Consider the following 27,743-nt stretch of genomic DNA (forward strand, 5'->3'; position numbering starts at 1 on the left):
GATAGACTGTGACTGACCCGAATAATTTTGTACACTGACATTACAGCTTGCGTTTGGGATTACTGAACGAAATCCAAAATAACGTCAAATAAAATGGCGTCGCTGTCCAGGTGCGTTGTCCTAAAATTTATTTATTTTTTAGTTTTACTATCGCTATAGTATTACTTTTTCAGATTTAACTAGATATAATTTTTTTAGATACAGTAATAAATATATTTCATAACTTACACTGACTAATCATATTTCGTTTGGAGTACAAAAACAACAAATTGTAAACCCCATTTGTGAGTGATGATAATTTATTGTGGCGACGTAACTTCGCATGATTTCCTTTTATTCTTACTTGTAAATACAAATTCCGAAGTCTTGTATTCACTTTTATGTACTTTTATGGCGCAGATTTGTGACTATAATTACGATAATATAACCTCATCATGTAATTTGTAAAATGGTGATTTGATACTATTGTTGTGTTTTTCAGCTTGTTGCCAGCGCCCACACAGCAGGTGTGGGATCGCGATGACGAGCGGAAGGCGAAGCGCGTCGGGAGCGCACTGGTCGTTTCACAGAGCAGTGTCCCGCCTTACGGACAGAGAAAAGGATGGGTGCCAAGGACAGAGGACGATTTTGGGGGTCAGTTCTTACTTATCACGCTTTCACTAAATTTCATAAGATCTTTTATGCTTTAGAAGATGTTTTTAAGTTGATTTGGAGGAGGTTGTGGTTCTTGTTTTATTAGTACAGCACAAGTGTAGTATATGATACATGGTTGTCCCCTCAATGATGGTGTTAACAATACAATATGAAGACAATACGAAAATTATTTTTATTGTTGATGATTATACGGTTGACAAGCCCATTTAATAAATAAATATATGTATTTACCTAACAATTAAAAATAGCATGTCTTTGGCAGCAAATAGTAAAAACCTGTTTTCCCTCCCTGTATCTGCCAGATTTCTAATTTGTTTTTAACAATTTCAGATGGAGGTGCTTTCCCCGAGATCCATGTGGCTCAATACCCACTGGGTATGGGTGCCAGAGGCAAGGAGAGCACATCTAATGCTCTGGCAGTACAGTTAGATGAGTCAGGCAGAGTGAAATACTCGGCCATTGCAAGACAAGGACATAGTGCTGATAAGGTATTGCAAAAAAGGAATTTGTTTAACAATCTGAGAGATTTATGACTTTTATATTTTCGGAAGGTTGACTTAAGACTGCCTTTAAAATTTTTAAAATGATAATGTAAGATTTCAATGTTTTGTTAACTACAACCAGTATTTTGCAGATAATAAACACAATTTATTTTAGATTGTAGGATTTTTTTGCATATTGACACAATTTTTTTAAATCAAATAATTTTCCAATCTGTCCTTAAAGACACCTTGAACCTATACTTACATTAGAACAAATTTACTTTTCATATGACTAATCTTACTTTGTCCAATTTCAGATAATCTACTCAAAACTAACAGACTTATTGCCAGCAGAGGTACTGGCAGAAGATGACCCGTCACTACAGAAGCCGGATGATGAAGATATACAGGATATCACGGAGAAGACCAAACTAGCTTTAGAAAAGTTGACCAATGCCAAGATTTCTGCAGCTATGCCTGTTAAGGCTGCTCCCAAAGCTGTGAGTTGAAGTCTTTCTTAATTAGTCTTACTTTCTCTTACTCTGATAAAGTTGCATACATAGGTTGAATGTATGAATAAGCATGAGGTTGTATCGGAAACTGTACAATCGTGATGATGGCGACCAACAGTGTATTCAACTAATGTTTGCCACTAACCTTAGGGTAGGAGAAGAGATCCTTAGACCAGCTAGCATTACTTTCTCATGTATGGAGTTATTAATAGTTGCTGATTTATGAATCTGAAATTAAGAATTACATTTAATATTTGGTTAAAAGATTATTTGTCCATTTCTCAAATGCTTTAACACTGGATTGTTTCTTTGAGTAAGAATTGCTTCTGATTATGTGTTAGAGTTTTAGATGCTTGGACTTCATAATACAATCCATACTAATATTATAAATGCGAAAGTAACTCTGTCTGTCTTTCTGTCTGTCTGTCTGTCTGCTACTCAATCACGCCTAAACTACTGAACCAATTTGCATGAAATTTGGTATGGAGATACTTTGATACCCGAGAAAGGACATAGGCTACTTTTTACCCCGGGAAAATGACGCATTTCCCGGGAAAACTAAGGTGGCGGTCGAAGTCGCGAATAATCAATATTATAATGACATTGAATTAACAAAATTCCGTTGTCATGGCAACTGTTTTAATGGCGGATATGCCTTAGCGCGACTTCGTTATATTAAGAGATATAAATAATTTTGAGAATATTTTTCGTGAAAAAAAAAAACATATTTTATATCATCACGCTACGACCAATAGGAGCAGAGTAACAGTAAAAAGTGTTATAAAAACGTGGAAATATGTGACGCAAGCGAAGTTGCGCGGGTCAGCTAGTGATAATCTGGGGGCACGGAAGTGCCCCCGCAAGTCGAGCAAAAAAAAGCGGCACGGCCGTAACATCCTTTTCTCGAAGCAATTCGGGCTATTTTTGACACCCCTATAATTTCGTTGTGAATAAAACAAGAAGCCTGGATTTTCAGCAACTAATTAGTCATTGTATAAACACGGTATATTTAAAATTTCAGTCAATTTGAACCAGTAGTTTAAGAATGACAACTTGTTAAAATTTTGAATTTTGTCACTCACTGATTCACTGATTCACTGATTCACTGACTCACTGACTCACCGATCATCAAAAGTCTAAGGTACTTCTAGCAGACTTAGAAGCTTAAAATTAGGAATACAAATAGGGTTTAGTGTCTTAATCATGGGAAAAATTTAATATTTTCTAATTTCGGTCCAGTTTTCTAAATACATCAACTGCAACAATAACTTTGTAATCCCATATAAATGTATAAGATTACAAGGTTACATTTGCAGTTAATGAATTATTATTACTGTAGAAAATAAAATAAATAGGTGTTAATAGGTACCTACTATATGAGGCATAACGAGAGGGGTATAGGGTGGGTAAGGGTGTTTAGCCCATGAAACTGAACAACATTCCCATAGGAAAATATGTTGAATTATGAAAAAAAAAAACGTCTTTCCATACAAATTGGACTTATGTTCGCTCTACAAAAAGAAGTGAGATGCCATCAAAAACATTCTATAAAAACCTCAAGTCTCGCCGTAAAAAGTGGTGAGATCTATATAATACCAAGTCGATTAATCTATTTAGTCTCTACTTAAAGGACCTTCTGTCTTAAGTTATTACGTATGTTATTATCATGCCAATTAAAAAAAAAATACCTTTAAAACAAATAGATCGACTTGGTCATCGCAAGAAAACGCAAATTCGCCATTAACGTTTCAGGAGCATTAACTTCTCGTCGTGCTGTGTAGTGTGATACATACTAATAATTAAATCATGCGATGGCCAGGTCGGTCTATTTGTTTTAAAGGTTTTTTTTTTAAATTGGCATGATAATAACATACGTAATAACTTAAGAAAGAAGGTCCTTTAAGTAGAGACTAAATAGATTCATCGACTTGGTATTATATAGATCTCACCACTTTTTACGGCGAGACTTGAGGTTTTTATAGAATGTTTTTGATGGCATATAACTTGACTTAAACAACTATTAAATCTTTGTCCCATATTGTTCTGTGTTAAACATCTGCATCATTTAAATATTTGTCACAGTTCTTTGCCACTATTTTAGTATCACTCTTCTCAAATTCATGAGAAGAACACATCATTATCAATTGCGTTGATAGTACCTTGTGTTTGCAGGCTCCAGCACAATACATCAGGTATACGCCGGCGCAACAGGGCGGAGCATTCAACTCCGGGGCTAAGCAGAGAGTTATTCGGTTAGTATACTGTCTTTATTATTTGTGGCAATGGTCAGGTGTGTAGTAAGTGTTATCGCCGGCCCTATATGACTAGATGTATGGATGTTTGTTAGGATTGTACGAAGTGGTGTTCCCTTGTCTCTACCTACTCCTATGGGAAGGAGTCATTTTATGTAATGTAATGTTGTAACAGATATCCTACCTATCAAGCAATGATAGTGAATTAGAAACTACTGGTTTAAAACATTTTTTTTCTAAGTATTCTTCCTATTGTTCAATTTCACATCATTGTTGATTATATACTTGAGATTTAAACGGTTGACTTTTGACCTTTTATAATATGGTCTGTAAAGCTGACTATTTTATGTAAATTCATATTTTATGACGCTATATTGTATATAAATATAACAATTTCTTTAATCTATACTTGCAGCATGGTAGAAGCGCAGGTGGACCCGATGGAGCCCCCGCGGTTCCAGATCAACAAGAAGATCCCGCGCGCGGCCCCGTCGCCCCCCGCGCCGGTGCTGCACTCGCCGCCGCGCCGCGTGTCCGTCAAGCAGCAGCGCGACTGGAAGGTGCCGCCCTGCGTGTCGCACTGGAAGAACGCTAAAGGTACACCACACACTATTACCTACATTATGCCTACTAAAATACAAAGCTTTCGTTGATATTCTACCAAGACCACCTATATTTTGAACTTCACTTGAAGAAACATGTATAAAAGTATTGAGATACTGATTTTTTTTCCTATGTTTCATCTCAAATAGCTAGTAGGCTAGTTCATCAAAAGTTTGAGCTTAAAATCCCAATTTCTAGCTACCACTGATAATTTTCCCAGATCCGAGAATCAGACAGCTGTTAAACTTACCTTCTATTACTACACCGAACTAAACAGTACTATATTTTGTACAAATATTCTATGGTTTAACATAATATCAATTTATTCTTCTTTTATAGGTTACACAATCCCACTGGACAAGCGTCTAGCGGCGGACGGCCGAGGTCTGCAGCAAGTGCACATCAACGAAAACTTCTCAAAACTGGCTGAAGCGTTATACATCGCTGATCGTAAAGCCCGCGAGGCAGTGGAGGCCCGCGCTCAGCTCGAGAGGAGAATAGCTCAGAGGGACAAGGAGAAGAAGGAGGAGCATTTGAGGATGCTCGCGCAGAGGGCGAGAGACCACAGAGCTGGTGAGTTAGATTACATAGTGTTTTTACATCCAGGAGGTCAGAAGGGCGATTTTCTAGTACTACCAACTAGTGACCAAATGTTGTATGAAAAATTGATTGGCGCTCCTGGAGTGTTTCGCAAGAATTTTTTGCGACTAATGCTCGTCATGAAACAGAATATCGCGCTATAGGTTAATCTGAAGTGTGCTATTTTCTACTTTTTATAGACGAATGTAAAATAGTAACTTATTTCCATTAGAGTAGTGTTTAATTTGTCGATACAAACATATATACCTAAACATAATCAAGTTCAACTTCAAATAACTATTTGTAGAATACAGAAATATTTGTAATATCATACCAACAATCCCAAGTAGTAGTGGCAACCAAGTGACTGCCTTAACAACAACAAAAAACTAAACTTCTCTCCATCCATTTCCTACCACATCTCAAATAGCTTCACCTCTATACTCCAGGTATTCGAGCACCAGACGAAGAACAAGACAGCGCGGAGATAGATGAGAGCGGTCTCACGGCGGCCGAGAGAGACAAGCTCAGAGCCGACAGACATAAGGAGAGGCAACGTGAGAGGAACCTCGCCAGAGCCGCGCCTGATAAGAGGTAACTACAGATAAATACGTTTCAGATATTGAGAAAGATTTTGTGTATGGAAAATGAAGATTTTTGAAGTTTAGTCAATATTTATTAAAGTAATACGACAATAATATCATGTAGTCATGAAAACCACTACAATTCTCAATAAGCATTGGTCCTTTTTATTCTTAACTAATCAAGAAACTGATTTGTCGTGTTTGTCCTAGTGATAGAAACAGGGAGTCAGGTTCTTCATTAAATGAAGATTTCATTTATTCTCGTTAAAATTCATGTCTTTTATTTAAATTTCTCATATATTTTCTCTTTGTAATTACAGGTCTAAGCTAGTCAAGGATCGTGAGCGCGATATTTCTGAACAGATCGCGCTGGGTCTGCCCGCTAAGGCCGCGCAGGGCGGAGAAGCTATGTTCGATCAACGATTGTTCAATAATAGCAAGGGAATGGATAGCGGTAAGACACTTATAATTACATTGGATTACAAGTTCTTATGAAATTTTGGTACAAAATGGTCCTATGAGTACTACTCTACTAATTATTTTATTGTAGGTGTTGTACTGTGTAATATTACCTATCAATTATCTATAATATTTATAATATTATTAAGGAGCTCGTGGCTTAGTTTACAACAGCCGCACGGATCGATCTCTGAGGTTAAGCTACGCTTGCCGAGGTTGTTCCGTGGATGGGTGACCATCTTATACATATCGAGTTCCTCCGTGTTTCGGAAGGCACGTTAAATTGTGGGTCCCGGCTGTCATTTTCGAAGATCTTTGACAGTCGTTAACAGTAGTCAGAAGCTTGAAAGTCTGACAACCAGTCTTACCGAAGGGTATCGTGTTAATACCTAAGTAACTGGGTTGTGGAGGTCAGATAGGCAGTCGCTCCATGTAAAACACTGGTATCCAGCTACATCCGGTGAGACTGGAAGCCGACTCCAACATAGTTTGGAACAAAGGCTAAGCGAATATATAATTATCTATAATATTTGTCGCAAAATCGTCAAAACGAATTCCAATTCTTACATAAATCTTAACAACTAAGCATCAGTATGGATATTCTGACTTGTCGTCTTTAAACATTTAGCTTTCATTTCTATTTTTATTTTATTTTTGTAGTCTTTCAGAGACTACCAATTAATGCTCTGATTGTGCTAACATTCTGCTAATTAGTTGATTGTTTTGTTGTTGTTTCCAGGTTACGGTGACGACGAAGCGTACAACGTGTACGACAAACCGTGGCGCAACCAGGACAACGTGGGCTCGCACATCTACAGACCCACGAGGAACGCGGATAAAGACAACTACGGGGGAGATATCGATGCCATCGTTAATACGCGCAGGTCAGTATATTATATGAAGTAATTAGATAAAACTAGCTATCCGGTCTCGGCTTCGGGTACAGTTTACCCAAAGCTTTACAAATTATACACTAGAATCTTTTTCTTGAATTCCTCTTTTGGTGAAATCCGCATGAAAATCCGTCCAGTAGATTTTAAGACTGACAGACAGACAGACAGAAAGACGAGGGTATTTCATTTTATAGTATGTATCGATGGACGAAGCAGTATAGGTCGTAGATAGGATAGTGACTCAATATAAGTTTTGATAATGATCAGTCTCTAGTCCTACTTTGGCATGGTTACTCATTACTTACAATATGTATATTGTTTCAGATTCGTTGCTGACAAAGAATTCGCGGGCACAAGCAGTAGTAACACACGTTCAGGACCTGTACAGTTTGAGAAAGACGCGCCGCCTTCCAGAGACGAACCCGTAAGTTTCGCTAAAACACTGTCTACACAATTAAGAATATTCTCTCAATCATTATTCCAAAACTATAAAAACTTTTTGTACAATATCATTAACTTGAACTTGTAACCGAACACTTGAAAGTCCTTTATGGCGCAATAGTAGTTACGAACGGTGTTCTCACAGGGTGGTAGATTTGATTACCACACGAAACACTAATTTTTATTATTCACGAATAGTTTTTAGACCTTCCTTTAATATGTGTCTAATGTATGTATGTTTTATTGCAGAGTCGCTCTCAACCCGATGCGGACTTCGATCCGTTCGGTCTGGATCGGTTCTTGAGCGAGGCCAAGCGCGCAGACAAGTCCACACGCAAGCGAGACCATCACGACAGACATGATAATATGCATAACAAGAAGAGAAGGGACTAGAAGTACGTATCAACCACATTATATCTTATAACTTAACTAACACGTTTTGGTTTAAATTTCAAGTGATCTAGATTTTATGGTCATATATTGCTAAACTACCTAAATACCATAATGCACAACTTCAAGATATAAACGTTTCTTACCCAACTGAAACTTTTTTCTTCTAAGATTTGAAGTAAGCACGAAGAGCCTGTATAAACGTTTTTCGTACACGTTCGCCTAAGCTTGTTACTTAAGATTAGGAAACTCTTGTTAATTATTTTTATACATTTTAATTCCCCATTGATTGATTGAGGGAAATCTTTCAAAAGACTAACGTTAGAATAATTGTAACGATGGTATAATCCGACTTTTACAGTGTTTTTTTCTGTTTCAGGTAAAAGACGCTGTATATAGACTAGCTAGTTTTATTAAATCTACATTTAAGATGTTTACTGAATGTTTTTGTACTGCAATACATTCTTATAGTGCATTATAAGTTCATGTATTGATTATTTTTTAGGATAATTATGTAATTATAATTTGGTTGCAAATATGATGTTTTATTGAATCCCCTCTCATTCTCGTTCTATATATTATCACGTTGTTCCTCAATAAATAGACTACTCGACACATTTTTTCAATTCATTCGTCTTTTCTGAACAGACATGAAAACAAGCTGTTCAGTTGTTTTTATATTATATTATTATTACCTGTATAGATTGCACATACCCAGTTAGGCCTGTAGGACTTTAAGAGTTCATTTACCTGCCATCCAGTCGAGCAATAAGCGGCTTACAATTGATTGGTTTAGAACCGTGTCTGTGTTCATTTGTTTCGTTTCGCTACTATGTATGTAGATAATACATCAAATATTTTCTTAGGGTAATTAAAGAAAACGACCACATTTAGACAATATTTTATTGAAGTAACAATACTTTGTAACATACATATATATGTATAATGAAAAAAAACGGCAAATTATAACGACTCGTAGTCTGTACGCTAACCAAACGCATAACGTGCTAAACGCACACGCTAGTGCTAATAAGACACTTCATTTGACAATAACTTGCTACTTTTAAAAATATAAAAACATAAATTGTGATCCTTCAGATATAAAATTAAATATTATGCTTGTGCCGTGTGCGCCATTGCGTTGGGGCTTCATGCCACCCTTGGAAAGAATACACCAGAAATACGTTTTTACTCGTAGCAATTTATAAAGGACGTCCAAAATTACGTACAGTATTAAGTTAACCAGCAACTTATTACCGATATATAGTGAGTTTTATATTACATTAAGATGTTGTAAGCTATCCAAGGGTTGTGGTAAGCGTACACATGATATAATCTACTTGAGTTTAAGGATCGTGTTTCGCAGTTTGTCGACATTGGCGCCGGAAAACTCTTCGATTTTCTTGCCGTTCTTGACGAAGACAAAGGTGGGCATGGAGTTGATGTTGTATTCAGTGGCGATGTCCTCGCACTCGTCGACGTCGACCTGGAAACAAGAGAAACGGTTGGTTAAAAACACGTTATATTATATAGAAATACTGAAAATAAATTCGACTTGTGATGGAATTCTGAACTTTTAACTAGAGTTGCCACGAATAGTGAATTGGCCGAATACCGAATACCGAATATTCGGCAATGCGGTCGGCCGAAGCGCCGAATATTCGGCCGACGAATATTCGGCACGGAATTCATGGTTGTCGGAGGCGCGTTAGCTGGATTAAGACAAGTCGCAACCTGCTTTCCTCGTTGCGTAGGCGCGGCAGGCGACGAGGGGTGGAGCGGGGTGCAAATAAACACAACATATCGTAGGCGAGTATTGTTTCAATTGCTAGTAAATCACGTCACGGAACGCTTTGTCAGTGTAAAAATAATACATAAAATAAAACTTAATTACTATTTTGCTAAGGGACTAGCTTGCTAGAAGCTAAGAAGGCCGACCCTTACAAGTGGTGGTTCGCAAACGAAAAACAATACCCAAACCTTTCGAAATTTGCTAAAGTGTAAATAAAAAAATAGTTATTTTCTGAGGCTGGTATCATTTACGATGAAAAGCGTAATCGTTTGCTACCAAGAAATGCTGAAATGCTTGTTTTTATTCATCATAACTTACCATTGGTTAATTTTAATTACTAAAGTGTTGTAATTTTGGAAATAAATACATAATTGTGAGTAATATGCTTGTCTTTTTTACATGGTTTGGTATTCGGTATTCGGCCGAATAGTACCTATTATTCGGCCGAATACCGAATAGCAAAAAAAGTGGCCGAATAGGCCGAATAACGAATAGTTGCCGAATATTCGTGACATCTCTACTTTTAACTACAAAAGCATTTTTGTTCGTACTTTCTGTAATTTCTAAAACTTGTCTACAACAGAAAAAGTTCATGATAATATGACAATTACGCAACAAAAAAATATCCTGCATTTTTCTAAAACCTTGAAAACAACAGTTTACCAAGAAACTACGTTATGTTAGAACATTAACGGATCGATAGTGAACATGCATTAGTTTATAATTAAACTCTTGCCTTTGACTTCCTTCGTGAATAATATATTATGAGTTATACGATGACTTCACTTATCATTGGAGTACAAATTACGCATCGATACTTTTGCATATTTATAAGCATATAAAAGACGTGAAACGAAGCTTTTTTTTTCAACTGATTAAAGAAATTTTGAAGTTATATCTAGTCTGTTAGAAAGCGTAATTTTATGAATGTAAAGAAATTTCAATAAATTATGCGTATTTATTACGCGCTACTAGTTATTTGTGGGACCGAAAAATATCTCTGAAAACTTCAAAACAAAATAATTTTGTAGGCATCATTGCCATTTAACCGATTCATGGCCAATGACTCAACAGTTGAGTCATTAAAAAACCTTTAGGAAGGCCGATGGCTCAACTCTATATGCAACAAATGCTTGTATAGCGATTTAAAAAATATTCAAGATGTTTTGCGGCAGTTATACAAAAGGTTTATGACACCTGACTAATGAATGGGGCCTGGCTGAAATGTTCACGAAAATGAAGGTGGCAATGAATCGGTTAATTGCCTCTGCCTCAGATAGGAACAGTCTTGAACTAGACGACATTCGAAGGCAAGGTACAAGCAACCACTTTCAGATTTTTACAGCTTTACCGGCTTGATTTGCATAAAAAAAATTCTATGAGTCCCTGAGTAACAAAACCTTTATTCAGAATTTTAGTATAAATTAGTCTAGTACTATAATTTATTCTATAGTACTAGTTCTTACTAAGAACTACTTACGTTTTTATTGGCAATGTTTCGGTATGTGACTAGGTTTACTTTTCCCAGAATTATAAATTAGATCATACCACAAAATAGCTTTCTTTATATTGAGCAGTTCAGCCTTTAATTTCGTTTTTATCAACAAAAAAATATTTTTTTCATGAGAAGGGAAATAAAACACGAATTGATAAATTCTTTTTCAGTAAACATAAGTGACGAACTCATGAAAGGAAAAGTTGCATTTTTTAAATACGCAATATGAATACGACTATCACTAATCAGACAAAGGTTTCATTTCTAATGTAAAAATCGTGTTTGCGATTTATATCAACTTTGTAAACACTACACGATTATTATTCTACCAGACGTGTTATTTTTCCTACAAAATAAAGGAAAATAAATACTGATTTAAGTAGTGTTTTAGCATTGCACTATATTACTCACGATTGTAAGTGAAAATAAGCCGTTTCCTATATAAACATTGGATCATCTCGGTAGTTGCCAAGAATGATACAATGTTTGAAAACCTTGCTTTGAACTTGAACTCGAGAAATAAATATAAATAGAGTGAAAATTATCGGTTGAGATGTGGTTTTTTAGGAATAAAGCTGCGAATATTGTGTCAGGTGTTAGATTCCATTCGCATAATGAAAAAAATTTTTTCAGGTTGATAAAGAATTAATCAGCGAATAGATTTTGAAAAATGTAATGTATTTGAACAATAAAATAGATGCCCAGAAACCCTTTTTATGACGGTTCACGGGTAAACTGCTGAACCGATTTTAATGAATTTTAGCAAGGAGATAGTTGAAGACTCAAGATAAACCATATGCTACTGATTTTTTAAAATCAACCCCTAAGCAGTTAAAATAGGGGTTAACTCCGCACACAAGAAGGGCCTTGAAGTTAGTTTCTAACAATTCTACATGCTCTTATCAATAGTAATTTAAACTACTGAATACGGTCATAAATAAGGTTATATACCAACGCAATAAGGCTATTTACCATAATAATATAGTGTGTATTACCCTTCGTCTAGTTGATGACATTGATTGATATCCGACCTTCACGGTTCAATAGTTTATGACCGATTGATCCGATGCCAGCGTATGATCTACGGAATATATGTTGTGGAAACTATGGCCTTACGATAAGGCTTTGATGTGTTATAAAAATATTGATTCTTACATACATACATACATACATAGATAAAATCACGCCATTTTCCCATAAAGGTAGAAGCCTCTAGAATAATGGCGTAAGTAAAAGAGATATTGGTACATAGGCCTGGTCAAATGGACGTTGCGTAACGAAGTTTCTTAAATTTAGCCCATTACTGTATCATTGTGTAGTCTTCTTCCAGAATACTGACAGACAGATGGAAAGAAGAAACTAAAGATGGAAGGTTTAGGAACTCCTTTGAATTTAAGGTCAGATCTAAGATGATTTTGGGTATTGTTTCATCATATTTTTTTTCTCAGATCTACACAAAGTGACCGATCAATAAATTCACTGAGTAGACTTTACCTTTTGTTCCTAAAGAGAAGCAGTCACGCAAATCAGCTAGTTGTAACAGTTGGGTAAACTATTATGTGAAGAAACCATACAATAAATAAGTAAGAACAAAATGAATAAATATTGAAAGAGCAGTAAAATGAGGTTTACTCAGTTATACGAGTTTCGTATTCAACTAGATTGAGTTTTTATGCCACGAACAACAAACATTCGGAATTTGGAACGTTACCAACTAATGCTTATTATGTTAGTACATATTTTAACAGTTACAATGTAGGCACATTATAGGTAATTTACATAATTTAACGTATCATGGTATGTTATTTCCTTAATCATTTCTTTTGAAGTTACTCTTTTACTAAGAATTAACCCACGACCCTAGTAAATAGTAGTATAGCGTGATAGTAAGTAAGATTTATGCAAGATAAATGGTTTATTTGAAAACTTTCAAGATGTATGAACAATGTTTTACAAGTATTAGGGCTGATATGAACATAATAATATTATCCATGGATCGATTTGTCTACCTATAGTTTAATTTAAATACATTTAGTATGGAAGAAAAGTTAACTGAAGATAATCAAATCTATCCATGGATAGCACGTTGATATCGGCCGTTAAACTTAACGATACTGGAAGACAGATGCTTAAACAACTCCCACCAATATATTCCAACTAGCTGACCCGCGCAACTTTGCTTGCGTCACATCAGAGAGAATGGGTGAATTTTCCCCCCGTTTTTGTAACATTATTTACTGGTGCTCTGCTCCTATTGATCGTAACGTGATGATGTACCGATATAAGAATTTTCAAATCAGAATTCCTGAGATTAGCGCGTTCAAACAAACAAACTCTTCAGCTTTATAATATTAGTATAGATGTATAAAAATATACAATGCAAATGTAAGGAAAACTTAATACATCTTAAGGTTTTCCCCAACAAAACTGGTTGGTAATAAACATCAACGTACAAACAAGTTTGCTCGAGATTATGAATAAAACTTGTTTTATTACGTCATTGTATAAATCTTTCTCTTAAACAACTTTTTTTATCGTGGTCAAGGCAGTAAAGGTCCCTTTAACTGAATGATCGCTTGCTGGGTAGTGTAACTGGCTGTAAACGTAACGTATCTCAAGTAGTTTTAATTGTAATTGAAAAAAAAAAGGTTACATACTAATATAATATAATAGTTATAAATAGTAAGACTAATACTACCTTAATTTTAATGTTATTTTGCATTTGGACTATCAGTTTGCAAGTCAGGATTATTTGTGCCGAAACGTCAAGCAAACTATAGTAGACAAATACGTAATCACGTTGACTTTTCGGATCAACACATTGTATCAAAATCCTATAAATAAATTATCGATATATTCTATTTCTTGTTGTTATCTTTTGCACTTTTCTTTATTTATTTTCCGAGTATTGTACAATCTTGTCATTGGCTAACATCTGCACTCGGGTTTTATCCATTTATATCGTAGTATCGTATTTAAAAGATCAAGTTATACGCCTGCTGTGGCTTCGCTCATCTTTCCTGCGGTTAAATCATCCTTGGTTGCTGTAATTCTAGCCGTTAACACCTTGAACTGGACTACTGCATTAAGATAAACTCCCGCTTTAAGAAATTGCTCTTGTGACTCGAAGACTTTTACAAATATAACCGGACACAAAGTACAACCAGACCCAAAACAATTATTTATATTAATTATTTTTATTATTCCCCAATTTTGAGAAGTTGCCCTATTGAGAAGTAGCCCAAGTGAGAAGTTGCCCTATTGAGAAGTAGCCCAAGTGAGAAGTAGCCCAAGTGAGAAGTAGCCAAAATGAGAAGTGGCCATAATGAGAAGTAGTCCATTAGCGAGTCGGTTGCCATAATGAGAATTAGCCCTAATGCGCCTAAACCGATCGCACAAATATTTGTTTCGTGTGGGAATCGAACCCAGGACCTAACGACACAATAGTAGCCACCTTAACCACTGCGCCACGGAGGCAATTAGCATGCAGATTAGAGTCGAACCCACGGCTATTAGTGAGGAACTTTATAGGCGATGACCTATCAACTGCAGGCTACAGTAGCCCCAAATCGTCTTCAATCCCGCTAAGGTTACATGACGTCATCGTTGCAGAGACTTACGCAATAATTTAGATACAGTCACGAACAAAAATACGTATATGCGATTGTAAAATCACTTTGAAGTAAAGAAACAGTACAGCAAATATACTTTTTTCATTAATTATCACTGAAGTATTAGAAACAATTATTTCATTTTAGTATATTGGTTTTAACAGCGAAGGAAAACATCGAGATGTCTTCAACCCAGTCAACGTAGTGGACTCAAGACCGAACCCCTGTAACGGGCCCAACAGTAATGGTTATAATTTAATTCTTACTTACTATTTTACACTTTTTTCAATTTCACTGTTTTCACTTATAAAAATACCTACATTCACACTTCTTTTAAAATGTCCATACGGTGTATAAATATTTTTGCATTAGACTGTACCTTACACCCACAATCCACGTGTTAAGCACTCCAAAGTAATATAAAGTAACGTTATCAGTTAAACAAATAAGCAAGATAATAGCTGTTTGATTTGTTGATCGTGTACATTGAAATGTTCTTGATTGAAAGTCTTTATGGCTATTACCTACTTTCCTATTAAAAATACAACTTTGAAATATTTATACCCGAAGAAGGGTTCAAACTTATATTGGCCTATTAAAACTCGTAACCATTGCTAGCACTTCGAGCTTAGATACTATTACTAGCTTATTACCCGCGACTTCGTCCGCCACCTGAATTTTCACATGGAAATGCGTCGATTTCCCGGGGTAAAAAGTAGCCTATATCCTTTATCGGGTATCCAAATATCTCCATACCAAATTTCATGCAAATTGGTTTAGTAGTTTAGGCGTGATTGAGTAACAGACAGACAGAGTTACTTTCGCATTTATAATATTAGTATGGAAGTATGGATATGGATTTAAATATTAATGTTTTTAGAAGCCAAGAATTCGAATATACTACCTAAATCCGAAAGGTCCATGAATCCTGTATGACAAGATGCATGGGTGTGAATGAGGCTAGTGAAGTTTGTAAGGATGCCTACCCCTGTGTTAAAAAGGCGTGAAATTGTTTTTATGTATGTATCTCTGAAAATCTCTATAATATAGTAAAGGGTCCAAATAAAATAATGTGTAAAAAAATATTCTCATTGGGTAGACAGAGAACCTTATCAAATGGGTTTTGAAAAAGGTATTTTCGAGTTCATACCAGTCTCATAATAAGGACCTAAGAAATCTTTTAAAGAAGCGAAATTTTCCTGCTTCATCCGCATTTATACATACATTTTGCCAGCTACTTCTTTGCACGGCTTTAAAGAATATCATCTCGTCTTACTAAGTATATTACTATAAATAGTATTATATGAGTACTAAATGACTAATATGGTAAATTGTTATTAATTGAATAACAAGAATAATAATATTAGGTATTTTCAATAACCACTATTCTGAAGCATTTTCCTGTTTTTGTTTGAATTTAAGTAGGTACATAGGTTAAAATGATAAAAAAATCTGTTACTAATATTTTACAAAAATTCATTGCAAATGACGTCATTATATACATACATATATAAAATCACGCCTCTTTCCTATATGCTGAAACCAAATAAGGCAACTTGGTACTGGAATTTTATTGAAATTTGGCACGCAGCACATAGGATACTTTTCACTTCGGAAAATCTTTTTTCGGGGACGAAGTTGCGGACAAAAGCACGAAATAGGTTTTTTTACATTATCGTCATATAGCATTTTAGAGCCGACGACCAATTCTTATCTTTGGTCCCTTTTATTAATTTCTCTTTTAGACTTACCGCATTTTTCATAAGATAAAAAGTTTTCTGGCTCATTACTACGAATGAATATTTTTACGAGAAATAACATGTGTTATTTTATTATAGTTCACAAGTGATAAGGGATATTGTTACAATTGTACATATTTGATAACAGATGTAATAACGTAATTAATTTTCGTAAGGTCATTGTTAAAGAGATATCGTTCGGGAAAACAACATTTGATGACTTGAAATTCAGGTTGACTTCCTTTAAAAGAGGACTAATTCTTGCTTATATTAGGTCGGAAAAAAAGTGTTTTCGCATTATAGTACGTATTAACTTGTAATAAAATCTTTTCTCTACACTAAAAAGCTCGATATTTGGGTACCTTACGAGCTCACTGAAAGAAACCTAATGAACCGTGTACTCATTTGCGATTCTTGAAGCCAAAGAGATTGTATTACAAGTTTACTATAATTCGAAAAGACTTTTTTCCCCGACCTAATATTATAAAATCTGGGGGCACGGAAGTGCCCCCGCAAGTCGAGCAAAAAAAAAGCGGCACGGCCGTAACATCCTTTTCTCGAAGCAATTCGGGCCTTTTTTGACACCCCTATAATTTCGTTGTGGATAAAACAAGAAGCCTGGATTTTCAGTAACTAATCAGTCATTGTATAAACACGGTATATTTAAAATTTCAGTCAATTTGAACCAGTAGTTTAAGAATGACAACTTGTTAAAATTTTGAATTTTGTCACTCACTGATTCACTGACTCACTGACTCACCGATCATCAAAAGTCTAAGGTACTTCTAGCAGACTTAGAAGCTTAAAATTTAGAATACAAATAGGGTTTAGTGTTTTAATCATGGGAAAAATTTAAAATTTTCTAATTTCGGTCCAATTTTCTAAATACACCAACTGCAACAATAACTTTGTAATCCCATATAAATGTATAAGATTACAAGGTTACATTTGCAGTTAATAAATTATTATTACTGTAGAAAATAAAATAAATAAGTGTAGATAGGTACCTATTATATGAGGCATAACGGGAGGGGGTATAGAGTGCGTAAGGGTGTTTAGCCCATGAAACTGAACAACATTCCCATAGGAAAATATGTTGAATTATGAAAAAAAAAACGTCTTTCCATACAAATTGGACTTATGTTCGCTCTACAAAAAGAAGTGAGATGTCATCAAAACCATTCTGTAAAAACCTCAAGTCTCGCCGTAAAAAGTTGTGAGATCTATATAATACCAAGTCGATTAATCTATTTAGTCTCTACTTAAAGGACCTTCTGTCTTAAGTTATTACGTATGTTATTATCATGCCAATTTAAAAAAAAATACCTTTAGAACAAATAGATCGACTTGGTCATCGCAAGAAAACACAAATTCGCCATTAACATTTCAGGAGCATTAACTTCTCGTCGTGCTGTGTAGTGTGATACATACTAATAATCAAATCATGCGATGGCCAGGTCGGTCTATTTGTTTTAGAGGTATTTTTTTTTAAATTGGCATGATAATAACATACGTAATAACTTAAGACAGAAGGTCCTTTAAGTAGAGACTAAATAGATTAATCGACTTGGTATTATATAGATCTCACAACTTTTTACGGCGAGACTTGAGGTTTTTACAGAATGTTTTTGATGACATAAGTTTGTCAGGAGGACTAAGTCGCTAAGGGAAAATAGAATACAGGAAAAACAACATCCTTTTTTGTGTTAGGGGATGACATCAAATAGGTACACCCTAAACAAAGAATCGAATCGACAACCACATTTCCGAAAACTAAATTAATTGGTAGATTGGTTTTCCGGAAGTAATTTTGGGTTAATCCCGTTTACTAGTAACACATATATGTCATTGACCTATAGATATATTTAGTTGTAATTTGATAGGGTGATGCAATTAACTACGACAAAGAATAAGGCCTTATCAAATTTAACAGTTAACTTTGGCATTGATTAAATAAACAGATTATTTCTGAATAGTAGCCCAGAATTTGGTAAAGTACCCGGTAAATTCTAAAAGCATTCCTTAATTGCATCAGATTAACATTGTACAGAGGGAAACGCGAATGTATTACTCACAGCTCTACCTACACCGTAGGATGTAACAGGCTTTCCAAAATTTGGTAATGTACCCGCGATAAATGACAATAAACTCGCCCCTTATAACTTGCGACTAATAGTACTTGTACAGATTATATTAATGTAGAAAAGTTTTATTATAGTATAGTATTTTATAAATAGGTATATAGAATATAGTTTCGTATTTATAATAATATGGATCTGCGTGTTTGATTTAAAGAATAAATAAAATAAAGATTACATTTTCTTGAGTGCATGCAAAGTCCTCAACCCGCACTTGAGCGTGGTGGACTCAAGGCCGAACCCCTCTCTCATTACGGGTGGAAACCCTTGCCCAGCAGTGCGACATTACTGTGTTAAATTTATAATTAAAGAGGGAAACCAGGGCATATTTCATACAGCTCTGACTACTATGGGTAATAATGGGTATTTACCTTGACAACGACGATGGAGTCCTGCATCTCTCCGGCCATCTCGTCTAGTTTGGGCCCGATCATCTTGCAGGGCCCGCACCACGTCGCCATGAAGTCGATCACCACCAGCTTGTCGCCGGCCTCAGCCAGCCTGGTCTTCAGGTCGTCGGAGTCCTTGATGTGGATCGACATTTTAGCTGGGAACAACGAAAAAAGCTGGTGTAAAGTTTCAACTTTAGGTGCAAAAGGTAACTTCTAGGTGATGTTAGGTTTGCAATTTTTCGTACCATGAAATAAAATATTGTAGTGACTAAATAGTTACTGTGTTGCAAAGTTATGGTTCGTAAGTTACAAATAAAGATATTCGCAAGATTCAAAGAACGAATATTTTGAGGGTAGGGAGAGGTTTTGTTTGTATAATTTCCCCAGAATTTTGTAGAATCGAAAATGCATGAGGCTTACCCGGGTAAGTAAAAGTGCAGAACGGAAAATAAGTTGTAGCCACTAGTGGTGAAACGAGTTTTTTCAAAATATTACCCACAAAATGTAAAAACAAACAATATTTAAGAATTTTCTAGAAAAGTATACAATTTTACATAGTAGCAAATGTTGTGTTGAAACGTGACCTATAAGGCAATAGGTTTTCCTCCTATTAGAATTACCTAAATACTAGTCAAACATATAGGTGTGACTCCTAATTAAACAAAGTACCAATTAGGAAATTACGAATACATCGTGATCGCAAATCCCAATATCGGCCTACCCGCAAGTTTCCAGAAACCTCCTATACATTTTTTTGTACAACGAATAAGTGTTAAAAAAATTATCAAATCAAAAATAATTGCCTGTCATTATAGCGTTCGTTAGCGATTATAATTATAATTGGCTGTCAAAAGTCATCGACCGAATAATTATAGACTGACCGAAGAATTGCCGCTATCAAATCATTGACAATCGTGCCTATTGAATACACTATCAGCAAACGACAAATTTACAACAGTACTGTACATATAATATGCAAATTGAATTTTAGTGTAAAACTCGTTGATATGTGTCACCTTGGTTTACTGCCACTGAATAGCAAAAACACTATAATTTTGTTAATTATTACCAATACAATATAACACTTCGACACTTATCGATACTCAACACAAAATTCCACTAAAATATTAAATTTATTTATAAAAATTAAAAACGAAACACTAAACTTACCGTATGTAAAAATTAAATTATTAAAATAATATCACAGTTCACAATCAGACGAAGGCACAAAACTAAAATGCCTTGTTTTTTTAATGGCGCGTGCTCTCTGGTTCGCCTTCGAATGAATACTGAGGCTCTGAGCACAGACTATGGCGACCTATTGTATGTATTTTGGAGCTAATTGATGACGCTATTTCGTTCACAGTTACGGAAATCGAGCGCAAACTATTCTCTAACTCTGTCCCACTTATTCATACAGCGGTTAGTGTGACAAGGACAGCGAAACGTGGCGCCACTGAATCTATCGCCGTCTCGGTATATCTTTACGGACTATAATTCTTCGAGTTGTCGTGGTCTGACGTCACCTAGTTTTTTAATGAGTCATGACAGACGACCTTCAGAATATGTAGTGTCATGGTAGACTACGGAATAGTACGACATATAAATAAGATGATTCTCTTATTCCTAGTTGATATGTGGGACACCTAGTCATGCTTTCGTCATAGGGAGAACCATCTCGCTTGTCCAGTCACAGTGTAAGCAGAAATAATAAGGAAGTCTGCACTGATGATAATATCAGCGCATAGTTATTCAACAAATTCATGTTTCGGGATTTTCCTATTTGACATTACTTCCATTCCTGGTCTTAGATTGTTTGTTGATTAAGCTGCTTTGATATTTTCCACTGGACTTTCGCCCAGGGTAACCAGTACCTACATTTTTTTTCGTATCACTAAGATATGGAACTACTAACTTCTTTGAAAACTTTAAAACAAGATGGATACCCTGCTGAGTACAGGGTCCCCTCCCGATCCGTTACCCGGAGTCACTATTTTTATCATTATCATTATTTGCCATATTTCGTTAAAAATATTGTTTTTTTGCACTTATCCAATTATTATTTAATCAGTTGCTATCACTCGACATTAGGTACTTAGGTTTACTGATTATGCACTAAATAAATTGGCAAAATGTGCAGACTGATAAAATTTACGTATCAAAATCCGAGTGGGCAGTTGGTACTCCTTGATAAATTATGATGATTAGGCTTATATTACCCTTGTTTTTATAGTTTGGTTTACTTTGGGGAGTTTATTAGCCTTTATTGGGCACTGTTCCAAAGCAACGAGCTCCATAATTTCCTTGTGTAAGTATATTGAGTGCAAAGGCCTTGTTTTCAAGCGTCTAACCCCCGGTTTCTGAGGTACATTTAAAGGTAGTTTATCTATTCAATAGCGTCAAAACTCATACAAAAAAACGCTTTTTAATAGATAAACTACCGATAAATGTACTCAGAAACCGTTAGTTAGTACCAGATTGAGAATAAAATATCTCAGGATTAAGTAATTGGGCACTGATAAGGACTGGGCTCAAGAAATGTTGAGTTTGTGAGCATCAAAGTGTACCATATAAGATGTTGGTTTCTTGAAATGTTAAATACTTGGGGATTTTCTGGGGAAACTCCGGGATCATAACTGTTCTATAATTGGTTAGTTTGTGGTTGAATATAGACTAGTTGTTAGACGACTAATAGAAGGTAGAGCTGTTCAATTGGAGTTGGCGATGACGCAGTTCTTGCCCGTGTGATACAAACTTTGTATATTTGCGAGAATCAGTATTTAAAGACACATTTTGTTGTTGCTATTTTATAATTTAATGATATTTTAATGCCTTTATAAATGTATATAACGGTCTACTAGAGACTTAACGGACGCTGTTACTACACTGCATTTAAGGGCTTTTTTTGCAAGTCATTAAAAATATTCCAAGTGCAACTGCTAAAATATTGCGAAATAATGTTATCAAATACATTATCTGCTTGAAAATATACAAAAAATCGAGTTTTAACTATGACGTGCAGTATTTCCCAGTTAAAAAATAAATTCCACCAGCGATAAGGCTGACCGATATGAATTGAACCACAAAACTATCAATACAGTGGTTTTAGAGTGTAATCGGTCATGTGGACAACCGTAGGTCGAACATCCGGTTAAAATTAAACTGCTATACACTTGCTTCAAACTAAATCGAAAAAGTAAAGGGACTGAGTTTTATTTTGCTAGTAGCTGGCCTGGCCTTCTCCCCGGTTTGCTTATTATAACAATAACGATTTAAAACTGACGCGACTTGTACACATAATATTACTTAAAATGCAACGGGTCTTAAAGCCCGTAACCACGGTAGATGCAATTCGATCGAAACGTCGGGTAAACAAATAAGGTATCCTAACCTTTAATTTTCAATCGCGTTTAAGACTGGTTGCATTAAAATATTATCTATACACATTATTGTATATCCTATGTCCTTATGTAATAACTAGCTGATCCGCGCAACTTCGCTTGCGTCACATGAGAGAGAATGGGTCATAATTTTCCCCGTTTTTGCAACATTTTTCGTCGCTACCTCGCTCCTCATGGTCTTAGCATAATGTTATGTAGCCTATAGCCTTCCACAATAAATAGGCTATTCAACAGTAAAGACGATAATTTTTCAATTCGTACAAGTGGTTCCTGAGATTAGCGCGTTCAAACAAACTTTACAATTTTATGATATTGGTTGGTACAGATTAAGCTTAGAAAGAGTTTTCTGAATACGTTCGATGGTTCCCGAAACTCACAAAATTATCGCTCTCACTGTAAAGCCATTAGTAATAAGCAGATACAATTTTTGTCGTAAAACATTACATTTTTAATTTGGGAAGAATCATCAACGAAATCAAACAACAGTGACTAACACTTTCGAAATTCGATTGAGTACAATCTGTCGTCCAGTAAACAAGATGATTAAACAATTTCTGAAGAAACTGAACCGTTTTGCCAATTACTTGACACTGTTGACTAATACAACTTCAATTAGAAATGATTAAAAAAGAGTATGCATTTCACAGATGGGGTTTCGTATGTTTTAAAAAGATACGACTGTTTTTATAGTTTTAAACGGTTATCATCCCGCTTTTTCCCTAAGGAAGAAGAGACTTCAGAACTCCAATTAGTACGATTTCTGTACGTAGGCATTTTTAGTTTCAAACATTTTCCACCACGTCTTATTATTTTGGAGGCAAGCAGAACTACGAACCCTGAACATTTCTTTAGCTATATCCACATACATACATTTCGTCATTCATACCCGCTGAATTGCAGTACAGTCGTCCTGTTTGAAGAACATCACTGATATGAACAAATAAGTATTTAAATTAATTTTATGCTATTATTCAAACATCTGCCTCCAATATACATGATACTGTGATAGCAAACCACGAATTTGATTATGACGCCATTCCCAACAAAAACGTGTCTGGGTTTTTCAGAAACCAATTCTCAAAAGCCAAGTGTTTGGAAAAGTGCCCAGATGACTAGCTTTCGTGAAACCAATAAATTATTAGGTATATTATTTTATACATTTACGCCAAGTAATTATTACGAAATGTCTGTAGTTCAAAGTTCCTTTTAATACGGGTAGTTTGGAACGGAAGGTTAAGCTAGTGAGAGAGCTAAGAAACTCTAGGCTACGCTTATCAGTTTTTTGTTAACGCCAAAAACTTTATTAGATCGATTATTTTGTAGAATCAAAATGCTTCTACAATTTTTTTCTACAAGATGGAAGACCCTGTCTTTGAACGTCAAATAGACGCTCCTCTAAGGAGCTATAAATCTAGCTATACTCTGAAATTAAGTCTTCATTATAAACTTTTTTCACACGACCAACTAGAATCCAATAAAACTATTTTACGGTCCTTTTGTTAGTGTTAACTTCATGATAATGAGTTTATAGCTATCAAACAGGTTATATCAAGATAAGCTGTTTATATCGAAGCACTCGAGTACTGCGTTATACGTATTAAATTGAGGACTTTCTACCTACGTTTTCAATTTTATAGTGGCGTGAAGATAGTATGGAAACGGAAGATGATGGGGTTTTTATAATGGCTCTTTTCACCTTAAGTTACGGCCCTGTACAGCCTCGACAAAAATCTTGAGTCGAATTGACTCTAACTATAATAAGGAGTGGGCCCTTATTTTACATCAAGTTCGGTGATGAATTTACCATTCTATAGCGCGGACAATGCATAGATGGGTGGCCGCTGCCCTATTAAGACTTTGTGCAGCTTTAGAAACTTGAAGTTGAACACGTAACTTCTTTTTCTGGCAAAAATGGCTTTTTGGCTTCCTCTGAACTTAACTTTTTACTGTAATTACTCTAGAAGATTAACATCTATGTGAATATAGTAATTCTATGACTAACTCTTCGTTTTTTAGGTTAAAAATACCCCCAATGTAGTCCAAACTTACTATTTTCTAACTATTACATTTCACTGTATAATTCAGACTTTGTTTTTCGTGTAGACACGATTGACTTGATTATACAGCTAAGCATTTGCGCATTTGAATTGTTGTTGAAATCACATTATGAAGGTGGACCCCCATTTCAAACGACCTCTAGAATATGGCATGGTGTTGCGGTCACCTTGCAAAATATACGAATAGGTGTTTTTACATAATTCTAAACGCAGGATTCATGTAGGTAGATCTTTCGAATAATTATTTTCGAAAGATATTTCGAATATTTTAAATAGTTATTAGGCCGAAATAGACCTGCTATTTCGGCCTAATAACAGCGAATGGTTTGCAACTTTATATAGTTAAGTAGTAGATAAGCATGCCATATCCAGGAAAATAAATTATTTTAGATCGTAATTTTTTACCCAATCACGCAAAACGGATGTACATGTGAAATGTGGAACAAATACGGACAAAAAATGTTATCTATTTACCACAAGAAATAATTTTACTTAAAGTCACAAGGGAAAGTTGGTATTTCTTCTTTTTTAAAGTCAAAAATGTGTCTGCTTTCCGGCAATGCTGTAAAATAATTACCATACAATAGGTATGGTTAATAAAACTGGTGGCAAATACATTCATGGGAATTGTATGACCTTTAACCTTGTTAGGGTAAATGGTGACGATTATTACTTATTCCCACTTGTCAACTCATTTCCCTGTATTATTTTATATATTAAGTTGTTAGTAGCATGACTGGACATAACTGATCGTATGAATCAAGTTATTTTATGCTCTTAAGTAGCCAATAAACGTAAAGTTTTGTTTTGTCATCTTACTAATTTTTGCCTGCGACTTCGTACGCGTGAAAATATTTGCGGTGTATAAAAGAAAAAGTATTTGTCGTACTAAACTTCCCTAACATTCCGTCCCTAGTTTTTGAAAGAATAACAAACATACATACATCCTCACAAACTTAATCAGTGAAATTATATTCTTATACAAGAGTAACAAAAAAATTACAAGATACACTAAGATCTTGAACAACCACCTTATTACTCAAACAGATACCTTTTATAAAATAAAACCATTCTACATTTTCCACAAACATATTCACACAATGATATCATATAGTTCCAAGGATTTCATAAGAAACACTTCAACAGCCACTTTCTAAAAATAAGCTCTAACTGGTTAGAAATAGAACTTAAATTGCATCGCAAGTTTATAAGGAAATAGATTGATTAAGGAACACTGTGTTATTGAGTGAGTCATTTGTGTGTGCATTGTCTTACTGCATGGGATTCTCATGATCATTGATTTGTATTAAGATTGACGATGCATCTGTGGGGTTCCTATGGCATTAATTTATGGGATAGATGGGATATCTGTTATTTAAAAGTGTGCTTTAAGTGTAGTTAATTTTTATAATCATTTATTTTAATTTATTTATTTCAACTAAGTTTGTAAATCAATAACATTAACATATAGGATACTTTAAATGGAAATAATAGGTTTCAAAAAAGTCTAATAGCAGTACCTACATCAGATAATAAAAATCATCATACATAATCAACTTAAGTATATTCTTATAAATGTAATTAAAAGTTTGATAGTTTGTCATACTTTCACATTAATAAAGTTTAGTTATTTTTTCTACCATTATGCTCTACACACACCGAGATGTGTCTCAACCGCATTTTACTCCCCAAATTATAAGGTTGAATAATCTTAGGTATGAAACAGTTAGCTGCTACAATGTGTGCTACTGCCATCTCAGTATGATTTGAGTTTAAGGTTGTATAAATACTTAACAACCTATAGAATACAATTATGCCAACATAATTTGTATAACTTCCTCATTGTGTCCATTCATTTCAACCATATTTAATATATTTATTATCACTTGTTCTAGCATTGAGTCTCTAATAGGGAAAATGGTTTCTTTGTAACAATAAATTTAAATTAATTATATAATTAAGTTCTAATAATTCCAATTGATATCCATATTGATTGAGAGAGGAAACTCAGAATTAAAAATGCCAATGAATAAATGATACTACTGTTGGTCAATTTATTTTTATACAAGTAACTTATAATGTAAGTCAACTGCAATGCAGTGGTCGGTTCTTGGAAATCACAGTATTTAGAGCATAATGAAAGTGTAAAAAGTGGGTAACAAACTTAATTGTGTTGGTAAAACTGAAGCCATAGCAACTCTGTGCTACAAACCAACCTTTTCAGTAGTAACCTACTTGCTTCCGTTTTTAAATTATAAGCTGTATGAGACAACTGCGTCATACTTTTTTTTTAATTACCTCATTGTGAATAGTTAGGATGGAGAGAATTGTCAGTCAAGATTGCAGTGAAAATTGGTTAAAGAAAATCATGAATCATGTGTACAGGGCTATTAAAAACATACTTCAGGTGTAGCGATAGGACATAAAACGTTTATAACGAAGCGTTAAATTATGCCCATTAATAGTAATAGTTTCTTACAAGTACCTTCCGTGCGGCCGATTAATTTATCACTCTAAACTTATTGGATTTTGAAGCATAGAAGTATGAGGCGAGTCTGGTCGGTTATGAATAGCAAAAAATAACTAAGAACGCTATAAACACCTTAAAACTGACTAATACACGTAACAAAAAATCAATCGAAATGACTCGAAGTTACAAGGTCACATACAACCTACAATAACATGGAGTTATACTACAAAATGTATGTGAGAGCATAGAAAATGTGTTAATGATTACTCAACATGTAGAAATAGTAAAATAACTCACCGGAATTTGATGACAAATAAAGTTTTCGGGCCGGTGAAACACGCGGTGACAAGCGATCCAAGGCAGAATGAAGTACCAATAATAGTGATGTCAAAAATAATTAGAATTAGTCGATTATGTATTTATCGACTTAAAAAACTGTAAGATTAGGTACCAATCTAAAGTGGAAGAAGGCTAAATTTAAGCTTAAAATATTGTGTAAAATATTTTTTGCTAATTAGGTTAGTCTATACCTGACACCTATATCTACCCTAATTATATTCACATAAGGTAAAAAACAAAAATATCTGCAGATTTGTAAAAGATTTGACTTAACATTTTCGTGCCAGCCAATGTCAAGTATTAAAATAATATTCATTAGTTGTGTATTACTATTTAAATTTTCATGCACGTCATCCATGATTCAAGAAAGTTAAAAGTGTCTGTTTTTTAAACAAATTTGTTATAAGCAAGTGTTCGCTCAGGATTTACTTTGAATAGGTTACAAAAACTAACTTAAGTA

The 27,743-nt window shown here is 34.8% G+C and overlaps 2 protein-coding genes across 3 annotated transcripts; one reads left to right on the forward strand and one right to left on the reverse strand.

The window, feature by feature from the left end:
- The first annotated feature begins 9 nt into the window (after positions 1–9).
- Bx42 (Puff-specific protein Bx42) lies at positions 10–8,385 on the forward strand. Its single transcript, XM_076131630.1, has 13 exons — positions 10–110; positions 482–633; positions 985–1,142; positions 1,454–1,636; positions 3,821–3,900; positions 4,316–4,497; positions 4,843–5,076; positions 5,532–5,676; positions 5,987–6,120; positions 6,865–7,009; positions 7,343–7,442; positions 7,709–7,854; positions 8,229–8,385. Exons 1-12 carry the CDS (start codon positions 94–96, stop codon positions 7,850–7,852), a joined length of 1,674 nt encoding a protein of 557 aa, XP_075987745.1. The 5' UTR covers positions 10–93; the 3' UTR covers positions 7,853–7,854; positions 8,229–8,385.
- Positions 8,386–8,738: 353 nt separating this feature from the next.
- On the reverse strand, positions 8,739–27,395 carry Trx2 (Thioredoxin 2). 2 transcript variants are annotated; one of them, XM_076131512.1, is made up of 3 exons: positions 27,242–27,395; positions 18,996–19,171; positions 8,739–9,335 (listed from the first exon to the last, which is right to left on the reverse strand). In XM_076131512.1, exons 2-3 carry the CDS (start codon positions 19,164–19,166, stop codon positions 9,186–9,188), a joined length of 321 nt encoding a protein of 106 aa, XP_075987627.1. In that variant the 5' UTR covers positions 19,167–19,171; positions 27,242–27,395; the 3' UTR covers positions 8,739–9,185. The 2 variants fall into 2 exon arrangements, with proteins under 2 accessions (XP_075987627.1, XP_075987628.1); XM_076131513.1 differs by lacking the exon at positions 27,242–27,395 and adding an exon at positions 20,187–20,342.
- Positions 27,396–27,743: the final 348 nt, after the last annotated feature.

This window comes from Anticarsia gemmatalis, chromosome 26, assembly GCF_050436995.1.
Source record: "Anticarsia gemmatalis isolate Benzon Research Colony breed Stoneville strain chromosome 26, ilAntGemm2 primary, whole genome shotgun sequence".
NCBI lineage: Eukaryota > Metazoa > Arthropoda > Insecta > Lepidoptera > Erebidae > Anticarsia > Anticarsia gemmatalis.